At 45.6% G+C, this 27,631-nt stretch overlaps 1 protein-coding gene across 1 annotated transcript in view; it reads left to right on the forward strand.

Annotated features, from left to right (window-relative positions):
- TYRO3 (TYRO3 protein tyrosine kinase) overlaps nucleotides 1-24,749 on the forward strand; it is a 39,721-nt gene extending 14,972 nt beyond the window's left edge. The window contains exons 6-18 of the mRNA XM_009703254.1: nucleotides 1,925-2,102; nucleotides 2,588-2,730; nucleotides 4,050-4,194; nucleotides 8,291-8,420; nucleotides 9,260-9,360; nucleotides 10,429-10,524; nucleotides 12,872-12,952; nucleotides 14,682-14,774; nucleotides 15,512-15,633; nucleotides 15,936-16,045; nucleotides 17,723-17,882; nucleotides 19,271-19,407; nucleotides 22,305-24,749. Of these exons, the coding sequence (XP_009701556.1) occupies nucleotides 1,925-2,102; nucleotides 2,588-2,730; nucleotides 4,050-4,194; nucleotides 8,291-8,420; nucleotides 9,260-9,360; nucleotides 10,429-10,524; nucleotides 12,872-12,952; nucleotides 14,682-14,774; nucleotides 15,512-15,633; nucleotides 15,936-16,045; nucleotides 17,723-17,882; nucleotides 19,271-19,407; nucleotides 22,305-22,680 (1,872 nt within the window). The 3' untranslated portion in view covers nucleotides 22,681-24,749. The remainder of the gene's footprint in view (nucleotides 1-1,924; nucleotides 2,103-2,587; nucleotides 2,731-4,049; nucleotides 4,195-8,290; nucleotides 8,421-9,259; nucleotides 9,361-10,428; nucleotides 10,525-12,871; nucleotides 12,953-14,681; nucleotides 14,775-15,511; nucleotides 15,634-15,935; nucleotides 16,046-17,722; nucleotides 17,883-19,270; nucleotides 19,408-22,304) is intronic.
- Nucleotides 24,750-27,631: the final 2,882 nt, after the last annotated feature.

Here is a 27,631-nt window from a genome sequence, read left to right on the forward strand (position 1 = left end):
GCAGCAATGTGAGCTGGAGTGGAATTTCCATGGGTTGTTGCCAACCATGTAAAGGAGGATTATAAACACAAGGTATGATGGAAGCAGCCTAGCTAATTTACTTGCAGTCCTCTTTTTATTTGGGGAGGAAACCAGAGATTTCATGGTCTGATGTTTATTCCCTTTCATAAGTAAAAGAAACCATCATCTTGCTTTAACTCACTGGCAGAAAGAATGCCTGAATATAGCTGGCCCTGGTCTCTGGGTTTTGTTGCTGCTTCTGTTCTTGTTCGCAGTTGAAAATGGTTTTCTTCCTCTGTTTTACAATGCAAGTTATCTCCAGTTGGAACAGCCTATTCCCTCTGGCTGCAATGCTAATCACCCTGGGTTTTGAGTTCCCCCTCTCGCTTTTGGCAGGGGTGGGGTGAGGGGGGATGGGACATGTGGAAAAGAGACTGAATCAGAGCAGCTCAGTTTCTGTCCACTCAGCAGTCTTTCACCCCTTTTCTAAGCCTTTTCTGTTCTATTTGGGGAGGACGAAGTTCCTGCGTTTGGATCTGGGAGCAGGGTAACTTGGCAGTAACCCTCTGCTGACACAAAGCTGTGCTTCCTCTGTCTCCCACATTAAAAGATTTTTGAGAGATATTGACCCACATTTTCATGTGAAAATGCACGTGATCCTGGCTCCCCAAGATTGCACTTCTGCTTGGAGCCTCTCAGAAAGAGAAGGGGGATTGAAACTTGGCTGGGGTTTTCTGGCACTCGGGAATTGCAGTGGGTGCCCCCAGAGCACCGTGTTCAGACAGGCAGATAGATTGCTTTTGGGGACAGGATAGGGAATCGCTGTGTTTACTGACTGGTAACACAAGCTGTGGTCCAGGGCATAAAGGGGGCAGATGTGAGAGCAGCAACTCTTCAGACTGTTGGACAGAAACACATCGTCAGACGGATGGGCTTTTACACAGAAGTTTGTGTGTTTTTTTTTTCCCTGCTTTGCGTGACACTGATAATGACAACAATATGCTTTTCTGTTAAGGAAGCTTGAGATTCTTCCTTTTTATTAGGCAAATAAATCAGTGGGCTAAAAAGCATGTGTGAGAATGAGCAGGAGGGCAGGGAGAAAGACTGCTATGTAAAGAATATAAAGTCCACGTGAGTGTTTCACTTTTGTCAGTACACCTTGCTTTTACTCCCAGCTTTGCTATTTCATATGCACTTGAGAAGAAAGGCAGGCTGAGCCTGGGGGCTCTGCAGTGATTTCTGCTATTGTCAATACAAAAGCAGGAACATGGAACCTGTCTGTGCATTAAAAGCACACAGTGATATCAGATTTAAATTAACATTCCTGTTGCTTAAAAGTTCAGATTTGGAGGGGGAAAAAAAAACAAACACAAACAACAGGGTTGCAGGAGTGGTAAAAAGTTTCTTTTCAGTTTAATTTGAAACAGTTTAGTTGATCCAAGCTGACAGAGTCTACCATGTCTTTAATCTGCTACAAAACTTCTGAAAAAGGAGTTCACCAAAAGGTGACAATAGACAACAGGGAAGTTGCTCTAATTTAGTTGCCCAAATTTAGGCAAGCCTCAGAAGCCAGCCACTAGCATTCAAAGGAACAAGCACATTTAGTTTTCTGTAAAGGAAGTAATAATCAACTGTAGAATTTGTAACATAGGTAAGGAAATGTTTTAAAATATGGAACCAAAATTTCAACTGGTGGAAAATTGTTGTAATGCCAGAGTTAGGAGAGTGATGTCACTTAAACCACATAAAGGCATGGCTCATGATTCTTAGTTTGGCAACTCCCTTTTCAGTATTTTAAACATCACTGGTACCATATCTATTCTTGCACATTCCTCAGCTAACCATGAAATGGATTCCTGTCCCTCTGGACCTGTTAGTCTCATGGCTTATGGTAACAGTCTTCTCCATTTCACTCTTGGCACAGGTAGCCGAGTCACCAGACGGCCAGGAGGTCTCCACTGAAGTCACCCCAGTGCCGCCCTTTGCCTACGGCGTGCAAGGCCTGAAGCATTCCACCAACTACAGTGTTCGTGTGCAGTGCAGCAATGAGATGGGCAGCTCCCCTTTCACTGACAGTGTTTATTTCCAGACTCTGGAGCTTGGTAAGCAAATAGCAGACAAGAACAGGAAAGAAGTTCTGAATCTGAAAAAGAGACAATGATGAACTTCATTGAACTCCTCCTTGCTAATTCTGAAATGCAGGAAACGTTATACTGTCAGATTGCTTGTCCAATCTAAGGGTCTCCTCCTAACACCTAACGTAAAATAATAATACGCAGTCAAATGTGGTTAACAGCAATGAAGCATGATGCACAAGTTGATCCAGCCATGGGGTTCTGCATGCTGGGCATATGTCCCATTCTCTCTCTGAGATTCTTGGGATCTTGGAAAGAAATGAGAGACACTGACCAACCTTATCTTCTCAACTTGAAGCAAACATAGTGCTGGTGGCTTGCAAAAGTTGTTCTCTCCCCTCACACTCTTCCTTCTGGCTGATCTCAAGAATGAGGGTGAAGCTGTCTTTTCAGCCATTTTCAGTGCCTTATTTTCCTGCACAGACTGATTGTGTTCTGTCCTCTGCATTCAGCTCCAAGCAGCACCCCACAAAATATCCATGTTATCCAAAGAGATCCTGGTCTGATTTTGGAGTGGGAAGGTGTGGCTCCAGATGTGCTGAAAGAAAATGTCCTGGGATACAGGCTGGAGTGGATTCAGGATAATGTAACTCAGGTAACAGATTGAGAGGGGAGCTGAGCCATTGGGCACAGAGTTGGAGAACGTTCATATTAAATTTTCTAGACATTAGGGTCCCTCATCCCTTATCCATACCAGGGGACTGGATTGCTGGCGTTGCTTTTGTGTAAATGGATCTATTGTGGTTTGCAAGAACTCCTCAGTATTTGGCCTCAAGGTTTCGGCCCATTTCTCCCTTCCTGGCATGCTCAGAATTCCTTCACTTGAACGTTCATCTGCAGACAGACCGGTTCTTTGCTGTTCCTTGTACAACAAGGACAACATACAGAGAATTCACTTTGTCTCTGCCTCTTTCTAGTGCTGCCCCAAAGGTAGCTCAGGCAGTCCAGGATCTGGGCTTGCTCACTCCTGTGACTGGGACTTGGCTTTCCAAATCCTAGCAGCAAAGGTGTATTTAACAAGTGAATGAGTTCTACTGTAAATCATAGAAAGAAGGTTGTGGATTCTTTTATTTCATTTACAATATATAGGGAGTTGAAAGGACCCTGTCAGGGTAGAAGGCTTTTCATTTGTTCTTCAGCATTGGCCTTTCCCAGGTATCTATCGGCCTTTGAAGTTCACAGCATTTCTTATGGTTTCTTGCTTCTTAATATGTATTTAGCCAGTGCTGATTAATGATGAACAAGCCTGTAATAATAGGCAGCTAGAGGGAAGAGAGACTTCCTTTTTTTGCATGACCCGTTTCATACTAGGTTAGCATCGTTGACTTTGAATGACAATGTTTTGAGTTCCCATTGAATTTACATTGTGTCAGTGGAGGCAGCCAAAACTTCATGGGTTTACTGCAAGCGATGTGTATGAAGATCCACAAAATTACTGAAAATATGTTGGCCTTGCCATCCTAATGAAAATTGGCTGTGAAATTCAGAAGCCATTTGGGATTTGTTCAACAAGGTAAAACAGACTCCTCCCTTGAATTAAGACTGTCAGATGCTTTGCAGTATGTCAGCGCATCTTTGTGTTTAAACCACAAGAAGGAGGTGTATCTTTTAATAGCAGAAAAAAACCCCACATTTCTATAGCAGCTTTCATGGAAGGACCCCAAAGGAGGAAATCATTAAACCTCATATCTTCCCTACGCCATGGGGAACTATTAGCAATTTTTGAGAAGAGAAACCCAAGATGACAGCCCACATTAGTGGGAGGACTGAGACTAGGACCCAGGAGTCACAACTCCCAGCCCTTGTTATAGCACCAATGAAGTACACAGTAATGTTTTGGTTTAGTTTTAAAGCTGAAGTTTTAGACTGGATTCCTTTTAAGACAGCTTACAGTTTGTTGCCATTTGCTCTCAGGGGGAGATGATCGTACAGGATACAAAAGCAAATCTCACAACGTGGAATCCTCTCAAAGACCTGATCATCAGGGTGTGTGTGCTGAACTCTGCAGGATGCGGGCCCTGGAGTGATGTCTTCCTGCTTGAAGCCCAAGAGGTCATGGGTGAGTGGCCACTGCCTTTCCTTCACTTCAGGGAAAAAAGTCAGAAGTGCTGGGACTGCTGTTTTTCTCTTAACTCTTCTCCTTTCAGGGCTTACAGCTGACTGAGCCACGTGGCTTTATGCAACAGCACACTTCATCAAGCAGAGTAGAAATTAAATAATATTTAAAGAACTGGTATAAAAAAACCCGCTTCTGGCCACTGCTGTGTCTTCTTTAATGGGCTTTTGCTGTACTCAGTGCAGAGCAAGGCAGGGGGAGGCACAATAGAAAAGGTGCAAAGGAAGGTTTGAAATCCTTCATTTAGGCTTAAACCACACACATTTACAAGAGTAAATGTGACAGAAAATTCCTCTAACATAGGTTCTCTTCTTTGATTTAATTTGAAGCCATTCCTGACTAGTTTCAGTTCAGCCTGATTTAAACCATGACCACATGGGGTTTTGTAATGGTTTTACTGAGTGTGTTTATATTAAACCAGTTTAGCTTTCTCCATGGAAAAGCTGAGCTACTGGTAGAAGAGGGAGATGATGGTACAGAAGCTGTACCATGCAATCTGGACCATGTGGCAGGGTTTGTTGGGAGCGAAGAACATCCATGTCTGGAGTGCATTCCTACTGATAAAGGGCAGTTAGGCTCATCTGCCCTGGTTTGCTTGCTGCTTGTGTTTCACAGAGAGTGGGAAATGGGAGTCATTCTATGGAGAAGGGCAGGATGTTATATGGGTAGAAGGGAGAGAAGAATGCTGCTTGTGGAGGAAACTAACAAACAACTAAGAGGAAGACATTCCAAATAAAAATACGTATTGGTGATAAGAAGTCAGTGAGGTGTGGTCATGCAAAAATCCCACAGTCTCCTGAGGTTTTGTTCCTAGCGCCTGTGGCAGGACGAGACAGCAGTCTCTAATCTCTGATGTTGACCCGCCTGCCGCTGCTTTCTTCCCACTCCCCATGTTTTTTGAGGAATCACATGGATGCTGATCCCTCCTGATCCCTCCACACTTAGGGATGGCAGGGGCAACCTAGAGTGGGGTTCCCAGGCAAGCAGGAGGTGGGGCATAGGGACAGAGTAACCAGGAGAGAACTGCAGCCTTACTTGCAGTAGTGCATCTAATGATGATTTTAATGAGCATGTTACTCAGAAGGGCCCTTCGGCAACTCAGTTCCTGTGATGAAGCCAGTGCTGATGGTTATGTGTGAGCACACAGTCACTGTGGGATCAAAGCCCTCAAATTATTTAAAGCACAATGAAGGGGTGTGGAGGTCCAGAGTTGATTCTGCTGGAGGTTGGGCATCAGCTCCATCAATTTTTTTTCTTGTGCTTTTTGCTCAGGTATTTTCTGTGGTACCCAAAATACAGAGAAAAGTACCTGAAAAGACTAGAAGGTCCCTTTGCAAAATGACCAGCACTGGCAAGAAGCCCCAGGGAATGTATAGGGTTTGCATTTTACAGGGAGCTGGAATGGGATAATCCTGAAAGCACAATATGCTTGCTTGTTTTTATTTACAAACCACTTCAAAAAAAGTAGCATCAGGAGTTGTACTTGTTTTGGCCAAATGCTGTCTGAAGCACATATATTTCTTCACAAGCATAACAGGCTGGAAATGAAGGTTCACTGTGGAAATACTGACAGGCCTTAAACAGCAGAGCTGCAGAAAGACTGCAGTTTTGTTTCAGGCCTGGTAGAAAATATAAGTTGTTTCCTTTCCTAAAATAGCAAACTGGCACTGGTTGCTGTACGTGAGAAATGCCAGGGGTGGTTTCTGACCAGATCCCAGTGCGGCAGTAAGGATGACTAAGCTTGTATAAACTTTAAGTCGTATTTGTCATCACAGCAAAGCTAGTGGAGCTCCACCTTGCTTATGCAGAGCACTTGTGCGCTATAACAGAGATTGTTTTAATATTTTCAGAAATGTTCTCAGTAGAAATCTCTCTCTTTCACTGCGGAGAGAGGAACAGAATGGTCTAATAGCTTTTTCCTACCTGTAATCTTCATGACTGTATGCAGGAGAAGACTCTTGGATTACGTTCTTTGCACGCCTCTGTGATATAAAACCTGCTACAGAAATAAAAGAGGTTCTCTCATCATCAAAGGGCTCCTAAATACTCATTTAAGCTCATCTAATAATACTGTCTTCTCTCCGCCTTGTGCAGTCTTAAGGCATGTAGGCATGTGTGGGTTGGAAAAGAGAGGTGCGGGAGATGGGAGAGAGACAGAGTTGGGGGAGGAGAGGCAACTCCGTCTTTTGTTTTGTTTTGTTTGCATCCATCCTCCTTTTGGAAGGACCCTCTGGAACGTGACCTAAATCCCTGCTCTCTCACCGGGCCACCTAGCAGACAAAGACTAGAAAAATAGGCCGAGAGAAGTTTGCCCCACCACAGGGGGAAGAAAACCTTATCGTTAACTATCAGAGAGGACCTTTTACATCAGTGGTGTTAGTTGTTTTTACCCTGATTGTTTGGCAGGAACAGCCCAAGCGATTGTCTTGGGAATTGTGGAGAGGGTTAGAGTTACCTTTTGTTGTATTTTCATTCGAATTCTGTTTCTGATCCCTCTCCTTCCTCCTAAGCAGCCTTGAAGGCCGGGTCAAAAGGTGCAGCAAGAGGGAGTATCATAAAAGCCAGAGCCTGTAAAGCCTGCTGGGTGGGAAGAGAATATGTGAGTCACTGAAGGAGATAAGATGCTGGAACATAGGTGCTAAAGTTCTGATAATTTGTTTCAAGTGGAGAAGTACTAGTCTGCCTCCTCAATGGTCCAGAATTCTGTTTCCTTAAGCTCTACCTGTTTATTAGACTAACATTGCTTTATTAAAAGCCTGGATGATAAGACAGTGTAACTAGTAATCAGGCCTTAGAAGCCTTTTGCCTGCCAGGACTCTGCCAGTAAGGATGTCCGACTCCTTTTCACATACATCTGTGCAGAGGTTCATCCAAATCTCAGCCCATTAACCTAACATCTCTTTTTAAGGACACGTTTGCTTATACTCTCATGACATAAAACATGAGAGGATCACTTACATCAAAGATGATTCTTCCTTAGCTTCTGTTAAAGCACAGTCAACTGCTGAAGGTGAAGAAGGGAGCATGAAGATGAAGGAGGTGCTCAGGGACCTGTTACCTGTTCTTGTTTGCTCTTAATCTGGAGATATGAGGGCTATCCTAGATTTTAATAAACCCATTCAAATCCACGTTTAATCTTTAGTAATTGTATTTGGAGAAGAAATCTCTCAGGGAATTGGATTAATTTATCTATTGTTTGCCAAACATAGATAATATTCTTTTATTCATAACCATACTGCTTATCTTCCTTCCCTGGCAGCTTACTTAGATTGGCATCATCTCCATTTCTTCTGTAGACAGTTTGTAGTCAAAAGCATATGTATTCTGGGAGCAAATACTAGACCAGAATTGAAACCTGCATGCTGGCTAACTTGTTTCTTGACTCACAGGGCAGTTCTTAAAATTCACCTTTTCTTTGGTAGAGAGACATTCAGAAGTTACAACCAATCAACAACATTGGGAAGTTACAGCCAATATCAAGTCCCACAGGGCGCTTCACTTTGCGGGAGGGATGAGAGGGGAAATGTAAATATTTTTGGCCAGATTGCCATGAGGCGATTGTCATTCTCTATTGTCTTTCAAAATGTTATCTCCGTCAGCATTCAGGCAGTGCTGTGTAGCCTAGGCGGTCAAGGTTGGCTGCCTCAAACAGGACAAGGTGAAACCTGCACAGCAAATGCTCGCATTAAGCACTCTTTTTGTCCTGAGACTCCAGTTTAAAGCGCCCCAGATCATGAGCTCATGTAAAGTAGTATAATCTAGAGCAATGCCTTTTACTTTCTTGAGGCTCAAAACTAAGAATAGGTTCTGATAACTGGATGCATCTGCTCTGCCTTTGCTGTGTGAAACTGCTAGTTTTTCTGATCAGTGACTTGAGTAGCTGTTTATGCCAAATTCCAGTGTACAGTGATCCCCTGTGTACACCAGATCCAGCAGCATGGCTTTTCCATTTAAAAGCAAAAATAAGAAATATCCCAGTATGGTCTGTTTATAATTGACAGTCTTCTATTTCCTGACTGGTGTTTTCTCCATCATCTAGGTGGCCAGAGACAACCTCCTTATGGGACATCCTGGGTTCCTGTGGCACTGGGCATTCTCACAGCTCTGGTCACAGCTGTTGCCCTGGCTCTTATTCTCCTTCGAAAAAGAAGAAAGGAAACTCGGTTTGGGTAAGGGAGGTTCTCCTTGTGCTGGTTAGAGAGATCTCTGCTTTCTCCTCTAGTGTGGTTTCTGACTCAATTATTTTTCAGAAAGCATTGTGGATTGAGTACTTTTGGCACTTTCTTTGGATAACTGTTTTTTCACAATTTTGGGGGTGACCCTGGATTAGAGGCTAGCAGGAAGGTGCCCTACCTTTTCTTCGAAATGAGAACACCAAAAATACAGTAGAAAAAATGTTATGTCAATAGCTGGGCTTTATTAGAATATGGAAATATAAACTAGATCAAGGTAATTCTATAAGTCCTTAGCACTGCCGCTGAATTGATTCAAACAGAAGAGACCCACGGTTGAATCATCTATGTTTTTAATGTGTCGGGCCCTTTATCCCATGCTGGTTTTTAGTCTAGCAGCTGCTTGTAACTTTCTGACTGCCCAGAACCCTCTGGATCCCCAGGAAAGTCTCCTTTCCATCACCTCTGACACGTGGCTGTGGGTTGCTGCCTGCTGCAAGCAAGGTTCCCATTCTTTTCAGAGTCTGCCAGACCTCCCTCTCACAACAGTATCTCTGTTTATGTGACTCTTCCAACCTGCCCCAACCCACAGCTTCTTCCAGGCACTCTGGATGAGCGATTCCCCTCTATTGGTAGGCTCCCACCCGCTCTAGGTGCATCAGAAAAGCAGCATAAACCCGTTGTTCCTTCTCTCCAGCTACATCCTCTTTAACAAAGCAGTCTGTAGTATTTATATGATGGCAAGGGGTGAGAAATCATCCATACTGTTCAGCGCTCCCTTTTAGAACTGAATGGCACATGTAATGATGGCCCTGTGTGTCTTTTCTGTCTTCTAGCCATGCCTTTGGCAGTGTGGTTGGCAGAGGGGATCCAGCAGTCCATTTCAGAGCTGCCAGGTCTTTCAACAGGGAGGGCCCAGAGCTCATTGAAGCAACATGTAAGTGATTCTGAGTGAGTGATTCTGTCTGAGAAGCTGTGTTCATGCATGTACTGTGCTCTCTCTTTGTTTTCCCTGAAACCGATGTTTTGGGATCAAGAACGTGGGATTAATTTACAAGGAGGCTTAAGCACTGTGGGTGGCAGAGGTGAAAGGCCAGAATTCCTGTTGCCATACCAATTACATAGCACTTACTAATTACAGCTACAGTCATTGTGTATATTAGTGCAAGGCATAAATTCGCCACTCCCTTGCCCCAGTTTCACACTACAGGGACTCCTTCAACTGTAATATGCAACGGTGAGATAAATGTGGCTTAACAATATTAGCAGTATGCTTTAAACCCAGTGTGCTGAGCTGTGCTACAAGGATGAACCGATTAATCAATCTTGGAAGGCCAGGAATTAGTAACTTCTCAAACAGAAGACTGAGTCCCAGGAATGACCAGCATTAAAATGATCCATTTCTGTCTCCTGGTTCAGCAAGGGCATGGCTCTCTGTAGCAGCGCTGCATGGCTGGGTTAGGATGATGCTCCAGCTGTCTTTGACTTTGGTCCCCTGGATTTAGAGGTCTCTCCATTAAATGTCGTGACCAAAAACTGTTGGACATTATGTTACCTGCTCAGCCAGGTACTGTGAAACTTGTACTGTACTTAAAATAGTCCAAGAGCCAGTCATTGAAAACTGGTGCAGCTTCATCTACTTAAATGAAGCTGTATGAACCAGTGTCCGTTAGTGTCCCTTCTGATTGGATTTTGTCTTCTCAGCATTCTTTACAATAGTTCTGTATTCCTGTTGTTCTTGTGTGTTTAAGGGTGGTGTTATCACACCCTCTCCCTTTCAGGACTCTTGGTATATTTTCTTGTGGTTGAAAGTTATTGGCCTGTTGACTGTGGTGAGGCTAGGGGACATGGAAGGGAAGTCTGTCTTTTTCAGGTTTTCCTCCTTACAGTATGGGAATCAGATTGGAGATGGAGATTAGAACAGGTGACTCTTGATGTTGTGACAGAATATTTAAGTATCCCTTATTTGACTCTTCCTTTGTTTTGTTTTGTTTTTTTTTCCCAGTGGAGAGTGTAGGGATCAGTGATGAGCTGAAGACAAAACTCAAAGATGTCCTAATCCAGGAACAGCAGTTCACCTTGGGAAGAATGTTGGGCAAGGGTAAGAACCAGAACTGAACAAGGCTTTACATTGAAAGTCCTGCTTGTGTTACCTTTACTGTTGAGTAGGGAGAAGCAATTACAAGCAGCCTATTTTCTCTCCTTCTGCTTGTAGATGGCAATTTAAATGGAACTTTCCCTTCCACTGGGATAAAACATTTCAAAGGTTTAGCATAACTAAGAGGATATTGGCTAAGCCGTTCCTATGATATGGCTCTGCAGAGTCATGAACTGCAGTCTATGCTCAGCTTTGCAAAGTACTGTTGGTTCACTGGTGTGTGAATTTCTTTCAGAGATTTAAACAAAGGAATATTCAATTAAACTTCTGCTCTTTCTGCTAACAAAGTGATGCTATAGAATTCCTTCCAGTTACGTAAACATGCATCAAGTATTAAACTAATAATTGGCTGAGGCAATACAGACAGAGATGATCTACGTCAAACATTCCAACTCCTCAAAAAAAAGGTTGATTCAGTTTCAGATACTCTCAGCATCTGGGGTGGTTTGACTCCACATTTTAGTTTTGGGCTCTTACAGGGGCACATTTGGAACAGGTACTGAATTTTGCTGACATTTGTCCTCATTAGTTCAGGTCCTTAGGAGCTCTTCTGACTGTGGATCTCCATCTGGACCTCCCACACAGGTGCTCCTAACATTTCTCTGAGGTTTTCAGATCAGGAGGGATGGGCAGAGTAAAGGTGGGACGCTTCTCACTTAACTTCAGCTAAAAGATTGGCCCAGAAACTCTGTGAAAAGATGGGTTTGAATTTAGATTTCCCAAATGGCAGGCCGGTGTGCTAACTGTTGAATCATCCTTCCCTACTTCTCGGGCTGAAAGCCATCTAGAAATAAGTGAAAATGTGTAATGATAAAGCCAATAACTAACAGAGGAGCATAAGTCAGGGGTCATAAGCAAAAGCAAGCTGAAGTGTTTGGCTTCCTTTTTCTCTGTAAGACTAGTTTTATTGCAGTTTTCTTTGACCCTTTCCCACTGGGAGCATTCTACCACTCCATCCCTCCTAGAACAAACGTGTTTGTTTCACTTCCTGCAGAAGTGGTCTCAGAGGGCTTAACAATGCTAAGTAATTAAACAGCTGTGTCATCTGTTTGTGAGTGTCAGCTCTTGGCCAGTTTCTGGGATCCTGCTTCAGCCTTTCTGGGCTGTCCCTGTGACAGATAACAAACTGGAAATTGGCTGCAGTGGGGCCCCTGGGGATGGCCTTGGTGGGAGGATGCTAGCTGTCAGGATCTGGTTTGTACCATCAGCCCCATTCCCCCAACTCCACACTCAGCATACAGGTTATAAGATGGCATGACTGCGTTATCTTGGGCTCTGCTGACTCTACAGCTGAGCAACAGCTCCGTAATACAGAAGCAGCACAAAATGCCTTTGCTCCTTCCCATTTTCCTCTTGTAGTCAGATCCACTGCTCATGGTTATTGTGAAATAGTCATGTGCCATGCAGTAGTGAAAGACACTGGTGAAAAGCAAGTGGAAAGATAATGCTTTTGGGGTAGGTGTCCTGACTGTCATATGTTGCTTCCTTCTTTTCAGTACCAGAGTTCCTCATACTAATGCATTTTGGGTGGGGTAAGCAGTTACAAAACTAGGGAGAGCAAATCTAGAGCCAGATCTAATGCAAAGAGGCTATTATGCTATAGTATAAAGCCATTTCAGGCTAAAATACTTTGAAGAGGATTTGGCCAGTTGCATTTCCTCCTATCTCCCTTAGAGAACACACCAGGGTAAACACTTCCTCCTGTGAGTTAGAATTATCACGCATACACAAGTAGATGTTCTATGTTCTGTCTGGTCAGCTGTGATTCATAGAAGTCATTCCCTGAGTTTTGAGAGATGAGGCCTGACTGTGTCTCAGATGGTTGAATCCTTGCACCATTACTCAGCTCTGACTGCTGTCAGCACTAAGAGCTTCCTCAGCCAACCCATCTGTCTGCTGCTCCAGCTAATAGTTCCCTCTCTGACCAGAGCCTCACTTGGACTCATCCCTCATGATACAGCTTCCCCAGAAATGTCTGCCTGGGATCCCAGCTTATACTCTGACTCTGCATTGTCCATCTGATAGGGGATAGCTTGCTTTCCCTCTTGTCTTTCTTTGCCTTCTGGACTGCCAGCACCGTGGCCTCCGTCTACTGGTAGTGCTACCTCTTCTAGGCACATGTATGCTGAAAGCTGCTGGCTGGAACTGCAGAATGAAAAATGAAGCTGATAGCTGCATTTCTCATGGTTATTCAGCTTCTTTGCCAGTGATCCCTGGAGTGAACCTGCTGTGAATCATACTTTCTTCACAAGAAGCTGTTCCCTCACTACCTACTCTGGTCATTTCACAGGGGAGTTTGGGTCAGTTCGAGAGGCACTACTGAAGCTAGATGATGGCTCTTTCCAGAAAGTGGCAGTGAAGATGCTGAAAGGTAAGTGGGAGCAGGGCTACCTGAAGTATTTAACAGAAGAGACCTTGGTAAGATTAAATGCTATCTGTCGTGTTCTCCAGCAAGCATCCTCTGATGCTCTTTACTCCTCTCTGAGCTTCCCACTCAGCCACTCTACCCGTGTTGTCTTCCCTCCCTTTCATGTCAGTCTTTTTGTAGTGTAAGCTCTTCAGGGAAGGACCTCTACCAACTTAGCTGCTTTTACAGCACCTAGCACATGGCGAATGCAACCAAAACCAAGTCATAGCTACAGCTTTTTCTGTGTATAGAGGATCTCGTTCAGTTGCTTGATTTAACACAGCACTACATCATGTGGTGTAGACAGCTCAGACAGGTCTGCTTTAGCCTAATAATTCAGCTGTGAAAGACAGTATTCCTCCAAGCATATATCCTAGAATAAACAGAAGGATGTTTGGGCTGAATGCAGCGACAAGCTAATTCATCTCAGGCGTATTTGACTAAGTAGTCTAACTCCCTTCTGATTTGTCATTTGATGAGTGTACATAACAAGGGCAACTAATACCTTCATCAGGCAGAAGTCTGTAACAAGTCTGTAACCTAATAGATAGGTATAAGTCAAAGCAAGTATATGCATATATGTACGTATATGTATGTTAACCTATGTTATTTCACGCCTGTTGCCTGTAAGGCAAAAGTTAACTGTGACTGACGTAAAGCAGATTCACACTGACTTCTCTCTGGAGCTGAGTTTGGCTGCCACAGAATACTAGTTTGAACTAAGTATACTAGTACCACATTAGTGTAAGTTGCATCATTTTATCCAGTTTCAACAGTAATTGTAATCAGTTTTCAAGCTTTTGTGTAGTCAGACTGCCTGCCCTCAGGCATCTAACTGGGGAACTCTGTCAGCCTCCAAAGGCACCTTCCTTTCTCCATTGACTGTAAAAAGGGAATCTGCTTTTGTCGTCTGAATCATATTTAAATTACTTGCCTAAAGCAGATAATGTGAATACTCCTCTACAGATCTGAGTCTGATCTTGCAGCAGGGCTGAAGGACTCCTGCTAAATTCAGCAGCAGCAGGGGGGGAAGTAGTCCACTAGGCTAATTCTTGATTATATTGATGTACTTCCATAAACCTGGAGTAACAGCAATGAGAAATAATTTACTCCAAATTTATGCTGATGTATGTCACTGCTGAATTTGTCCAAGCTCTCCAGTAGTGAGGTTATTTAAGAAATCTTAGCTCTAGCACCTTAGAAGACTCAGTCATCCTAAGAGACATAAAAGCATTGATCTTTCATGCCATCCTTATCAGAGATGAATTGGCATCTGCTGTGCCAGCCAGGGGCTCTAGGCCGTCTCCTCAGTTTCAACATTTTCTTTAATCTTGCGTGATGTCTCCTCTCCCCAACATTGTAGTTTAGGTCCTTTTAGCTAATTAATTCTTACATCTTTAACCCACACATGATTTGCATGGCTTCCAAGGAAATTTGTTACTGAGAAAAGAGCTGCTAATCAGCAAGTCTTTACTCTGCCAGGAACCAGTTTACCAGATGTCCCTGCTGTGTGCTTACTGCTGCCTGTCCCAGGAGAACGTGTCAGTCTCTGCGTTGTTGTAAACTGGCTTATCTAGCTGTAGGTCTGAGAGGATGTGCTGTGCCACAAAAAACAAGCCTCTGATAATCATTTTCTGTAAAGTCCCTTGAGGCCACCCACAAAGGAAGAAAACTTACAGTCACTTTTTTGCAGCGGACATCTTTACCTCGACTGACATTGAGGAGTTCCTGCGAGAGGCCGCATGTATGAAGGAGTTCGACCACCCACACGTCACTAAGCTGATTGGTAAGTCAGTGCTGCTGCTTGTGCCCCAGAACACCTCCCGTTCCTGCAGGATCCCACACAGCCTCACACACTTACCCCACTGCTGTCCAACAGCAGTGCTAGAGCAGCCATCTCCATGCTGCCTGGAGTCCTGCATATATCAGCATTGCTCCTTCCCGGGCCTAGAGGGAGTTGGAGTTTGTGTAAGTGCTTACACCACTTGTCCTCATATACTGGTAATAAGCATCTTATTTAAGCCATTTCTTCTGTTACTGCAAATACTACAGGGAGAGTTTGGCTGGCTGAGGTATGTCTAAACTGCTGTGAAATGTGGTCAGGTGCGTTGGTAAACAAATATTGGGAGGAGAGATGGTGCCTTTCCAAAATACTGAGTAAGAAGTGAGACATTTGTGGGCACTATGGAACATGGGCAATTTCCAGAATGTGGAGATTGCTCTGCGGAGCCTGGGGTTTGGGGCTGTCTGGTGTGGAGTGATCCTAGAAATGTTTATAGCTGGTCCTGCAAGGAGGACTGAGAGGCACTAGGCAGTAGTACTAGAGTACTGCCTCTGAAGTAAAGAGGATTAGAGGTATCTTAACACCTCCTGGCACAAAGCCGTGCAAAGGAGCAAGGAGTCTACCTGTCAAAGCTGCACATTTTCCTCCAGATTTGTAAGACAGAGGCTCAGCAGCCTGTAAGATTCCTCTTGGGACTAATCTGTTTGCTAAAACCCCTTTGCTGTGTGTGTCCTCATTAGGAGTCAGTCTACGGAGCCGTCCCAAGGGCCGTCTCCCAATTCCTATGGTGATCCTGCCCTTCATGAAGCATGGAGACCTTCATGCTTTTCTGCTGATGTCACGGATTGGGGAAAACCCTTTTGTAAGTCTGTCTTATCGTAGAATTCCTTCTGGGGGGTTATGGATTTTCAGAGAATGTACTCGGATCAGGTCAGGGTTGGTCTCCCAAAGGCATTGGCAGATGGCTGGATTTTAATACCAGAGGAAGTTGTGAGATGTGATGTTGAAGTATTTCACTCCATGCATGTTGAGGACCAACTCCTATCTTCCATCCCTTCCCTATATCCTCTATCCCTGCTCAGTAAGCTAGCAGCAAATCTTGCAGTTTTGCCATACGTGCTTGAAAGTTTCCAGGAACCGAACTTAAACTGTTATTTCTTTCAGAACTTGCCTGTTCAGACACTCCTCAAGTTCATGATTGACATTGCCAGCGGGATGGAGTACTTGAGCTCAAAAAATTTCATACACAGGGACCTTGCAGCTCGGAACTGCATGTAAGTGACCCCTCAGTTTTTAGAGAAGAGAAAGACCAGAGTGGATGAGAGAGGGATGAGAAGCCTTTTGTGTGACGGAAGTGGGGAGGGGTCCTGTTCAAGGATGCTGGTTCTTGCATTTAAGTGACAATAGGCATAGGGGAGCTATGGCCATGGGGGTGAGGGTGTGTGGTGACGATGATGGTGCTGGGAGCAGAGAGCAACTCCTAATGTCCCACTCAGCTTCCAAATAGGCCCTATTTATAAGGAACTTTTCCATCATCGGTCTGCACATAGAGTTTCATACAGTTGATTACAATATGTGTTTGTAATTAGTCACTCTAATGGCTGTGTGTCAGCATGGGCTATTTGTTCCACAATATAATGTAACCAACAGGAGAGAATGGATTTGGCTGTGTTAGGAGAAATGAACTTTCATTGTAGCCTGAAGTCTGTATTTCTTGTTTCTATTTTGAGGGCTTGATTATCACAATATAAGAAATGTAGAATTTTCCTGAAAGCTTGTGGAGAGTGCCTTTAGAAATAATTGCATGGTGAACACACTGTATGATCCCACTTTGCCATTCCTGTCCCCAAACTGCCTTGCCTGCTTTGAAGGGACGAGAAGTCCTTTTTCACCCTTTCCACTCTCCTCCTTCCCTGAGAACGGAGTAAGGAACAACCTAGTCTGGCAGACAGAACTCTGCCTTTGAACAAAACCACGACAGCCTGTAAAATCTGCAGTGAGACACAGATTTCCAAAGGCATTTGAATTTCCAGATGTACAGACAGGAGCCTGATAGTCATCATGAAAAATTATGAGTTAGCCTGCTTTGACATTTACAAGAAACCCATACTGATTTCCTGTTTTTAAACATCTAAAAACTACATGCCGATTTCAGCACATCTTCTGGGGAAAGGAGGGAGTCCTTTATGAGGCCTGGGAGCATGAAGTTTTTGGGGGCTTTACTTGCAGTGTCTACCAACATGTCTAGGTTTAAGTGGGTGACAGAGCAATTCAGACCATTAACTAGGCCTGGAGAGAAAATGTTGCAGGTCTAGTTTGAGCAGTTGTCGTAGGCAGTCGAGGCAAGCACCTTATGTTTTTGTGATTGCCTATAGAGGGTGTAGGCCTTAGTGGTAGCAGTGAGCCCTGCAGATGTCATCTGATAATCTTGGAAACTACAGAAAGTATCTGAGTTCTCTGTTATGCAAAGTGTAGACCGTCTCAGCATAGCCATTTCCTTACTTCCTTAGTCCTAATTATCTCCCTGTTAGTCTCAAGAAACTGATTCAAGACCACTAAACTATTTCACATTGGTCACCAAGTAGATGAAGTCCTTATCCTTCTGGGTAATACTTGGTGAACTATATACCTCAGTTCCCTGGACATAACTTTTTAGTTTTGCCTGAGGTAGCCAATAAATGCTTTCCTCAGTCATGAAAACTTTCCCTTAGGACAAGAGGAAACAGTCTCAAGTTGCGCCAGGGGAGGTTCATGTCTTCACTGTAAGAGTCGTTAGGCATTGGAACGGGCTCCCCAGGGAGGTGGTGGACTCACCATCCCTGGAGGTGTTCAAAAAACGTTTAGATGTGGCGCTTCAAGACATGGTTTAGTGGGCATGGTGGCATCGGGTATACGGTTGGACTTGATGATCTTTGAGGTCTCTTCCAACCATAATGATTCTATGATTCTAGGTTGGATGAGAACATGAACGTGAGTGTTGCAGACTTCGGGCTTTCTAAGAAAATCTACAGTGGAGACTACTACCGTCAGGGCTGTGCCTCCAAACTGCCGGTGAAGTGGCTTGCTTTGGAAAGTCTGGCAGATAATCTGTACACAACACACAGTGATGTGGTGAGTTTTGCTCTGGTGTGTTTGGGGACCACTTGAATTCTTGCTGAAGTGGAGGAATCCTTCTGTATTCATTGCAAGTGGGGGAAAAAAGCCTGGTGATGGGAAAGGGAGTTTGCCTTGTGTTTGAGGGATGATTCAGAACTCAAGACTAAAAATATGTGAGTGGTTTATGACAGGAGACATGAACGCTTCTCCTCTTGTCCTTTAGTCTGTCACTTTCAGTGCTTATCCCCATTCTCTCCTTCACCTTTCCCCTTCTCTTCCTTTTCCTCTCTCTTTATGTAGTCTCTTCTTTCTTACTCTTTGTTGTTTTCCTTTATCTTCTGCATGACAATTTGAAGGTGACGTTTGAAATGCATGTAACCCACACACTTGTGTATAAATGCAGCAAAGGTACCCTATCCTACAGAAGGCATTGGTGGAACTTCATAGATTCTGAATGTTATCAGTGCTTAGACACTCTTCCCCATAACTTCACCCTTGGGGAAGGAGGCTAAGCCCATTTATCTAAAATTTTTGCTTCCTTTCCCCTTTTCTTTTTTCTTCTTCTGATGTCTTCTCCCCTCTTCCTTGCTGCCTTTTGATCTGGTTTCACACTAGTTTTGTCCTTCAGGCCTGTGGACTTCCCTTCCCGGTTACCCATGTCACAGTGTCCCTGAAGAGATCACCAAGAGTTATCACCTTGTAACTTGGCTGCTGTGTTGCCCAGTGACTGCTGTAACCACTGTAGACACTGTTTAGTGATTGGTGATCGCTAGTTCACCCAGTTTACAACAGACACTGGACAGGGTTTTTGCTTATGAAAATAATTTTTTTTTTTTTTTGCACCTAACAAACCTTGCAGTTAGTTCAAATGTACAGGTATGACTGTTGCAGTGTAGAGCATAAATGAACATGAGCCAATAGTGGTTTGTTCCTTGCCCTGCTTATTGGCTAAACTCTACTTTCGTTTGTGCCTGTACATTTCCAGTAACTCAGAATCTGGTTCAGTGAATTAAGAAACTGATTTGTGAGCCCAAACCAAAATCTTCTTGTAGCTGGGAACCACAAAACTGGTACTGCATACCTTAAAAAACCATGAGTAGGAGATGCTTGGGAGAGGTCTGCAGTGGAAGACAGCAATAGCTCCCAAATTTTCCCCTGCTCCACTGGAGGATGGGGCCAGGCAGGGCCTTCAGCTGTCTCCCAAGATGATGTGTCAGCATCAGCCACATCTGATGGGTCATTTCTTTGTTTTCTAGCTAAAGTTTGGGTAGTTCTTGCATCACTGCTGCTCACATGACATTACCCTGGAGTGGGAGGGTCGGCACTGCCTGAGCACACTGAAACCCTGCCCCAGCGAGCAGGCAACTGTCTGTTCACTTGTTCTGTGCACTGTTCCTTTTCAGTGGGCGTTTGGGGTGACCATGTGGGAGATTGTGACCCGAGGGCAAACCCCTTATGCTGGCATTGAGAATGCAGAAATCTACAACTACCTCATCAGCGGGAACAGGCTGAAGCAGCCGCCGGAGTGCCTGGAAGATGTGTGAGTACTTCCTTGCCCTGCTGACATGGGATTCCTTGAGAAGTTTGGCTTGCTGGAAGGAAACAGGGGCAGCTGGCTGGGATGTTGATCTGAATCTATGCACTTTCCAGTACACAGAGACATTCACTAGAAAGTCTCTGGGTTAGCTACCAGATACTCTCTCCTGGCAGAGCTCCCTGGAACCTGTGTTAGCTACACGAGCAGCTAACTTGGCTCAAGGGTTTGAACAGTGTCAACATTAGCAGCTCTTGGCTTTGTGGAAGCTACAACTGTGTTTCCAGAAACTCCTGCTCCTCCCTACCTTCTCAGGCCAGCATCTGGGAAAAGAGATGCTTTTCATGGCACACCCTGAAGGCTGAATAGAAAAGCAATCTAGGAAGACTATGAGGAAACTGAATTGCAGATGCAGTGGCCTGCATGTGTCTTTCAAATCTTGGCCCAGTTTTCCAAATTGGAAATAGCAGGATGAAAGAGAAGAGAGTGGATAGGAGGATGTAAGGTTCTGTGGATCAGTGTCCCACCTTAAATTACAGATGGAAACAAAATGGGGAAAATCTTGCAGATACTGGTTTGAGACATTTTCAGATTTGCAGGAAGGACTTGGGTAGCCCACCGGGGAGCACGCAGCCACACACTGCAGCCTGTGCTCCTGCCTTAGTCCTGCGGCCAGGGGACCGTTCTTGGCCAGCAGATTATGTGAAATGTTTGCTCAGGAGCCTTTGCACCACGGGTGGTGGCTGGAGTTGCCTGGAGTCCACACATGGGGCTGAGGTCCCCCAAGGAGTGTCACCATAACTTCTCCCAGGGTAAAAGCTTGCCTAGTCCGGACAGGGTGAAATCATTTCACTGAGTGCCCAAGCAAGCCTCTGTTTTCTCTGTGTTGTGCCAAAGCAAGACATAACTATGAGCAGTGACTTTGGTGGCATTTTCAAGCCATTCCTTGTGTGTAAAATGGACAACATGAGGTCCTCTTTCCTCCTTCTTCCCTCGTGCTCTGATGGTGGACTATTTCATGTAGTTTCCTTTCTCCAGCCTTTTTTCCACGTAGGGAATAATCTGAACTCTTGGTATTAAAGCTGTACACTCTTATCTTCTCAGCAGTTCATTTTAACTGTTCCTGAGTTTAAATGAAAACATCGTTATAGCACTGCTTAAATTCATTATATGTCTGCATCTTGACTGCTGTGAGCAGCTTTGGTTCCAAGTTCTGGAGCTTATGGCCGTAGGGTGTTACAAATGCCAAAAGTAGAGAAGAGATTCAAAAACCTGCTAGGCATTGAAGAGAAATCCATCAAAAACAACTGAAAAGGTACAACTTCCATTTTGAGAGGTCCTTGAGTTACAGGTTATTGAGACCTGACAGAATATACCAGAAAGATGTCACTACATGCTCACCCTCAGCTTATGTGCTTTCCCCAAGCATCTGCTACTGGCTGCTGTCAGAGGCAGGGTACTGGGGCAAATGGACTTTTGGGCTGATTCTGTACAGCTAGTCGTTTTCTGGCTTTCTTTCAAATGAATTTCTGCTGTTTGCCAGCGAGGGTAAAAGAAAGCATTTAATTTCGTGGGACAGAATAGGAAGTTTCTATTTTATCTGGAGCATTTAGAGTTATTTCTACTGTTTGTGAGGGACGTAAATCAGGATTAAGACAACTGAACCATAGGAGCTTTCTGTAAAACTAGTGTGAGATCAAAAACAGTCTTGTAAAGCTGATAGCAAGCAAGGGACACAAAAAGTAGAGTAAAAGCCATCATGAAATGCTTTATTTCCCAGTAAAGGCCATATCAGATTTTTTCCATTTACAAGTTTAACTGAGGTCCGTTTGTCTGCCGTGTTTTTCAGTGCCAGTGCTGTGCTTTGTTCCTGTTCCCTGCGGAACTGGCAACAATAACGCCATAGGAATGCAGCTGCCAGTCTTGTGGGTGATGCACAAAGAGGAGGAGGAGGACAATGGCTCTGGCCACGCTCCAGCCCAGCGGGCTCCGGCGGGAGGCCTGGCCAGCGGGAAGCCAGCCAGCACAGGCACTGAGCCGCGAAGGCGGCTACAGGGGAGCAGAGCTCCTCACCCATTGCCCGAGCACGGGCCGTCAGAGCCAGCGACGTCTCCTCATGCTGGCCCTCAGGCAACCAGAGCTGAGGTGGTTGGCATTTGACCGCAGGAGAAACGCTGCAAGATGCGGCCTGAGGCTGGTAACGGCACCGAACACGTCTTCTGCATAGGGCTGGTGCCTTTGTAGTAGAAAGGCCGTTTCAGCATCGCTCATCCAGCAGTGAAGCTGTTGTCCGTTCCTCCACAGCCCTCTAAGCAAACCCACTGTGCCTTTTTCCAGTCCCGCTGGCAGCCTGTCAGGCAGCAAGAGCAGCGCACCTCCGTTATGCCGGGAGCGCCGAGTTAACACAGTGTGAAAAAAGAATATTCTGGAAATAGCTTGGACTTCCCACAGTTGTATCTCTGTTTTTTTTCTTCCTGTGTTTTATCTGCTCTTGAATTAGAATTTGGATGGATGGCTTCAGTCACGGCAGAGGTTGTTGGGATGCTTTTAGTGAATAAATTCAAAAGCTGTTACTAAGCGGTGTCACGCTCACGGTCCTGTTCTAGCTCTCCAGGGACAGTGGATCAAGGCTTTTACCAGGAAGTTCAGCATCCTTGGACAGGGCTTTTGGGTTTTTTGGTACTGTCTAAGTAATTATTTTGACCAAAATGAGAATGCCTTTGAAAATGGGAAGGATTAGATCCATAACGGCTGCCCACATGCTGTCACTTGTGCAAGGCCAAAGCTGATAGGTTTTGGGGAAAGTGTCTGTGCTTTATAAGCTGCACGGCACAGAGCCCCTGTTCAGAGGTGCAGGGGGTGGCTGCTCTGCTCCTTAATGCTCTTGTCTCTCTGTTTTGCAGCTACGATCTCATGTGCAGATGTTGGCATCCTGAGCCCAAGCTACGCCCCAGCTTCGGAGTGCTCCGGTCCCAGCTGGAAATGATTCGAGGGAGGATGTCCACACTTTCTTCCAGCCAAGATCCTCTCTACGTCAACATTGGGAAGGACAAAGAGGCGTCTGTGAGTGACCCTGCCCTGCACGCCTCCTTTGGAAACACGGACGGTGAAGAGACCATTGCTGGGGCAGCTGCTGCTGTCACAAGTGACTATCGCTACATCATGAGCCCCTTGTGCCTTGGAGATGATGCTGAGGGTGAAAGGCATCCAGATGGGCAGGAAGGGGAGGACAGAAGCCTTCTGTACGAGCTGGAGACAGAAGGAGAGAAAAGTTGTTAGCCTGTACATAGCAGTGACACTCTGCTTCCCTGGGACGGGATGTGTGCAGCCGCGGTGCCACGTCGCCTGAGGCTCTGATGCTGGATCTGGAATGGCTTTGAGCAGCGCTGGCCAGAGCTCTTGGGCAGCTTTTGTAGCTTTCACCACCTGTGTGGGCTGCAGCGGCGGATGGCTTGGAAGGACCGCAACCTGAACAACCCCTTGGATTTGGGGGAGGGGGGCAGTAGGGTTACAGGTTGGTCGCATCCCGCTGAAAGGAGTTCAAAGCTAAGGCGGGCAGTCAGAGTCTATGCTCTGCTTCTTCTCACTGACAGCTGGAGCAGAGCTGAACACACCTTCTGTTCAGTCAGTGCTCGCTCTTGTGTAGATGTTGTCTTCGATCCTGGCTGCGTGACTTCGGGACTGGTACCTCTGAAAACACTAGTGGGTATTTACACTGTCATTCAGGACAAGAGGGCAAAATTCCCCTTGTGTTCACTCAGCAGTACTGCCTAGACTTGTTGCCTACCTCAGTGGTTCTCAAACTGATCTGCAGATCTGCTTCTACTCAGCACTGAATTTGAACATCTGGCTTATTTCATGCAGTGACATTTGCGGCTTCCTCAGTCCAGGGCTCTTTTAAGAGTTTCAGATGTTTTGGTGAGCGATGACATTAGAAAAAATGAAAATCCAGCATCCCTCTTCACCCCACGTACCCCTTTTATGTCTGTCTTTTTCTTCTGTTTGATGCCAATTCAGGCCTGACCAGACTTGCAGCTGGCATTAAAATGTGAAGGGAGGGAGAGCAGCTGGCATATGTGAGGACAGAATCGAACTTCAAAGGGATGGAAACAGTGTAGACAGGACTTCGCAGCAGTATGGGGAAACAGTGCTAATTAATGCTAAGTGCTGCCCTTCAGGAGAGGAAGGAAACAGCTTATATACAGAATGGCAGACTTGCTTCAGTTTCAGCAGAAGCAGGATTCAGCATTTGCTTTAAAATAGGATTTGTTTAATCTTTCTTTTTAACAGTCCTACGACTTTTTCAAATAACCAAGTGCTGTAGCTGCTGTAGTGAAATCGGTTTGTGGAAGGGGGGTGTGTGTGTTGTGGGGTAGGGATCAACTGGGAGATCTCTTTTGGAAGAGAGAGTCCTCATGATGAAAAAGCTTGAGAACCACTGGCCTTCCTATTTAGGAGGTCTGGCATGCTGTAAAAGTCACATCACAACATAGCCTAGTATCACTGCAGCCTTCCAGACAGGGCAAAATTAATGGTTTTGCTCTTTGGGTTTTGTTTTGTTTTCCAATCAGCATGTCTGACTCACAATAACTGCAAGCGCTTGTGTGGTTTTTAATCATTTAATATTTTACTGTAAATCAGCATTTGTTTTGTGCAGTGGTTCCCAGCAAGGAAGTGCAGTTACATCTTACTCTACTTATCCTAAATATTTGCTAGATCTTAGTTTCTTTTATTTCCAGTGTGCTGAAAACTCAGCGGTATCACAAGATTTAGGATTCCACATGACTCTTCCTCTGAAACGAATACCACAAATGTCATTATTTGCTGAGTTGGCAAAGGTGGGACCAGTAAGTCAAATGAGATTGCAGACTTGGTATCAGAACATTCCACCCTTCGGTCCCCGGTATTTGCTTATTGTAAGGTTCGGGGCTAACTACAAAATTCAGGTCCAGTTTCAGCCCTTAGGGGGGAACACTTCCTAGGGAAGGGGAATTTCAGCCTGGGGCTTCGGCATGGGTCCTTTCTGTAAAGTTTCCTGAAGATGTCCTACAGATGTCTCCAGAAGTTCAGTACAGTTTCTCAGCTGCAGATACAAACAGCACCATCTTATACCCCAGGCGGTACAGGGTTTTCTCTTCATTTAGCTGGAATGCTGTAAATGCAGGTGAGAAGATAACACCTAACAAAGGGTAACAAAAACCTGTGCGGTGCACGTTTGTGGTGAGTGCAGAAGGCTATGCTCCCTGCAGCTGCCTGGGAAGCGCAGATGTACATATAGACTCTAACTTTGGGAAGCATGTCTTTAGTTTTTATGCATTTTTTAATAATAAAACATGTACTGTGTCTGAGTCCCAGCCTCTTTATCTGTGGCAGAGTTTGTGATGATGCTCACTTACTGGGTGGGGTCATAGAGAATCTGTCAGCCTTAGGTGAAAGCCATCTTTCTCTCTTCACCAAGCTACTTCTTGAAGGCAGAGAACATGTTTGGCCTCCCCAGATGGCAATTATTCTGCATTGCTCCGGCCTTGAGACTGTGAAGGTCAAAATCTGATGGGCACGGGCCGGTGGTTCCACAAAGAAATGGGCTCTGTGGCCACTGCTGTGCCTGGACAGAAGCCCTTGCTGGGACGTGCTGCATCCTACCTGGGAATGAAAAACCTCTGCATCAGTTCCTCCCTGAAAACTGACCCCTGCACCCATGCAACTACTGGCAGTGCTCTCTGTGGAAGAGAGGTTTGGAGGCGGTGGGTAAAATTCAGCTGCTGCGTCAGATGTTCTAAGCACAACATAAAAGAGCCCCTGGATATCCAGCTTGCGGAGAAGAAAAGGTGTACCTCACGCTTTTATTCTTCATCAGCAAACGGCACATTGCACGCCCTCTGCCTGCCAGCTCACACACAGAGGAAGAGTGATGGTAAACCGTACGAGCGCTCACCCCCCATCTGCAATGCAGGAAAAATGACTTCCGAAGCACGAAGCGGCTGATTTAGTTAATATTTTAAAGTTCCATTGCCCGGTGATGTCCCCTGGATCTGGTTCAAATGGTGATTTAATCCTTTCGCACGCAAGCCTGGTCAGACCGGGTACAAATGAGGCTGTGTTGTGGGTGGAAGAAGTGACACCAGAAGCAGAGCTAGTGAGAAAAGAGGGAGGGAAGATTTTAAAAATGGGGACAGATGGGATGAGCTGTGAAGACAGCAAACAAGGGAGTCGGAAAGCAGACATGGGGGATTTTATATATGAAATCCCCGAACAGAGAAGGCGTTGCCCCAGCTGGGACCAGGCAGGGGTCCGAGGTGGGGGCTGGCTTTGTGTTCTGGTAAAGGATGAGATGCTGCGGTCCAGCCGGGGTGCCCTGCAGTGTGTTGCTCTTAAAGAGGCTATATGCCCCTGGCCTGGCTCTGCGTCTGCCTGGCGACAGCGCTGCCACCCTGACCCCTGGGAAGCTTGACCCCAACTGTTCTTAGGCACCAGTCTGGCTCACTGGTTTCCTAACTAAACCGAATGTTTCCCCTGCATCCACCACCCCAGTATGGGAGTGCAGCCCTCCCATCCTCCCAAGGCGCAGCCCTGGCCCCATCCCCTGCGGTGGGACAGCCAAGGGGAGCTGCACATTTCTGCTGAAACAACCTCTGTCCCACACTGGTAAGCCCGACCACGCTCCTCCTCCCTCCACATCTCTCTCGGGGTGGCACAGGGTCTCCTCCTTTCCAACACAGGCTCAAGCCGCTTGGGGCAGTTGATAGCCGGGTTATGAGGCGGTGTGACCCCATAGTGCCCAGCGAGGGCACAGCAGAGGCTCAGCACCCTTTGTGTTGCCTGGGGGTAGTTAATGCACAACGAGAGATGCCCCCATGAACTCCAGTCCCAGGGCTGACTGATGGGCCCTAGACCGCGGGCTGTGCTGGCAGCTCAGCCTGCAGATACGGGGATGCTCCAGCCCGACGCGATACCTGCGCAGCTTGGGGAATAGTGTGCTCAGGGCTGATGGCTCAGCAGGTGCTTGCAGTGCATGGATATACCTCGGAGCTAATGCACAGCTACCCTGGGACCTGTCACCTTCCTTCTTCACCTGTGTTTGGAGGGAAGTCTTGCAGTCTTGACTCAGTAAAAACACTCCCTGAAGTCAAATGCAATTAATTTTGAGTAAGAGTTCAAGTCTGGCTGACCAGAGAAAGGAACAGTATTTGCACATAGATATTTTCCTGATTTACATTCTATTTTGCTGGCAGCATTCATTCTCCCCTGATGCTCAAAAGCCACCAACTTTTGCAAATTCTCATATTTTTTTACCAGGGATTTCTGTGAGGGACCTCATATACCGTCCTAATTTTATACTGATTTGTTATTTAACACCTGTTATGCTCCCTTAAAATAGCAAGTTGTTCTACAAACACTCGGAGCGAAGGACGCCTCGTCTCCTGTGGATTTGCATCCCACGGGTGATTGCAAGCCCCAGGTAAAGCTTGGCCCTAGTTAAGGTACTTACAAGACCTCTTCCCTCGGTGGAGTCTCTGGTGTCCAGTACAAAGTCATTGAATTTCCACCTGCGGTGAAGGTACCGATGTGGCACTAACAGGGTCTGCCACACAACCTGTTTTCAGAAAACTTGTAGGAACTTAATTATCCTTCAGGCCTCGATCTTGCCATCACATATGGCTGAAATGAAGCACTGGATGCAAAAGCTCTTAGGGCCAACACGTGCAGCTGGTGGTCAGAAAGCCTTGTTACCAGGGGAAACCGAGCTAAAAATCAATCACTTAGTCCAAGAACAGAAAAGACGGATGGACGTGGTTTTTGATTGCATTTGCTCTGTCCTATAAAAGGAACTCAGCGTCAGTACGAATCAGACCTCAGTCACTGCGCTGAGGTCTGGTGACAAAACAAAGACGATCGATTCCTCACTTACTAATTACTCCGTGGATCCTCCAGCTCGAGGGACACCAAGTCATTCCCAAATGCGGTCAGGCTGGGGAAACGGAGTATCTTTTGGTCACGTTTAACAACAGGACTGAAATGAGGAGCCTGGTATTTCAGGGGCATGGTTGCTGGCTCCCACCGAGCCCAGCTTTCCAGACGGGCACTCGGATGAGCCACCAGCCGCAGCTCGGAAAGTATCTAAACAGCTTTTGTTTCCTCCAGTTTCTTTTCACTGGCTTAAAATAGAACTGAAAGAAGCGTTTGACCTCAGGAAATAGATGGCACTTGTTGATTTAAGCTTTGGTGAGTT

The sequence above is a fragment of the Cariama cristata genome, unplaced genomic scaffold, assembly GCF_000690535.1.
Source record: "Cariama cristata isolate BGI_N322 unplaced genomic scaffold, ASM69053v1 scaffold1377, whole genome shotgun sequence".
NCBI classification, from domain to species: Eukaryota; Metazoa; Chordata; class Aves; order Cariamiformes; family Cariamidae; genus Cariama; species Cariama cristata.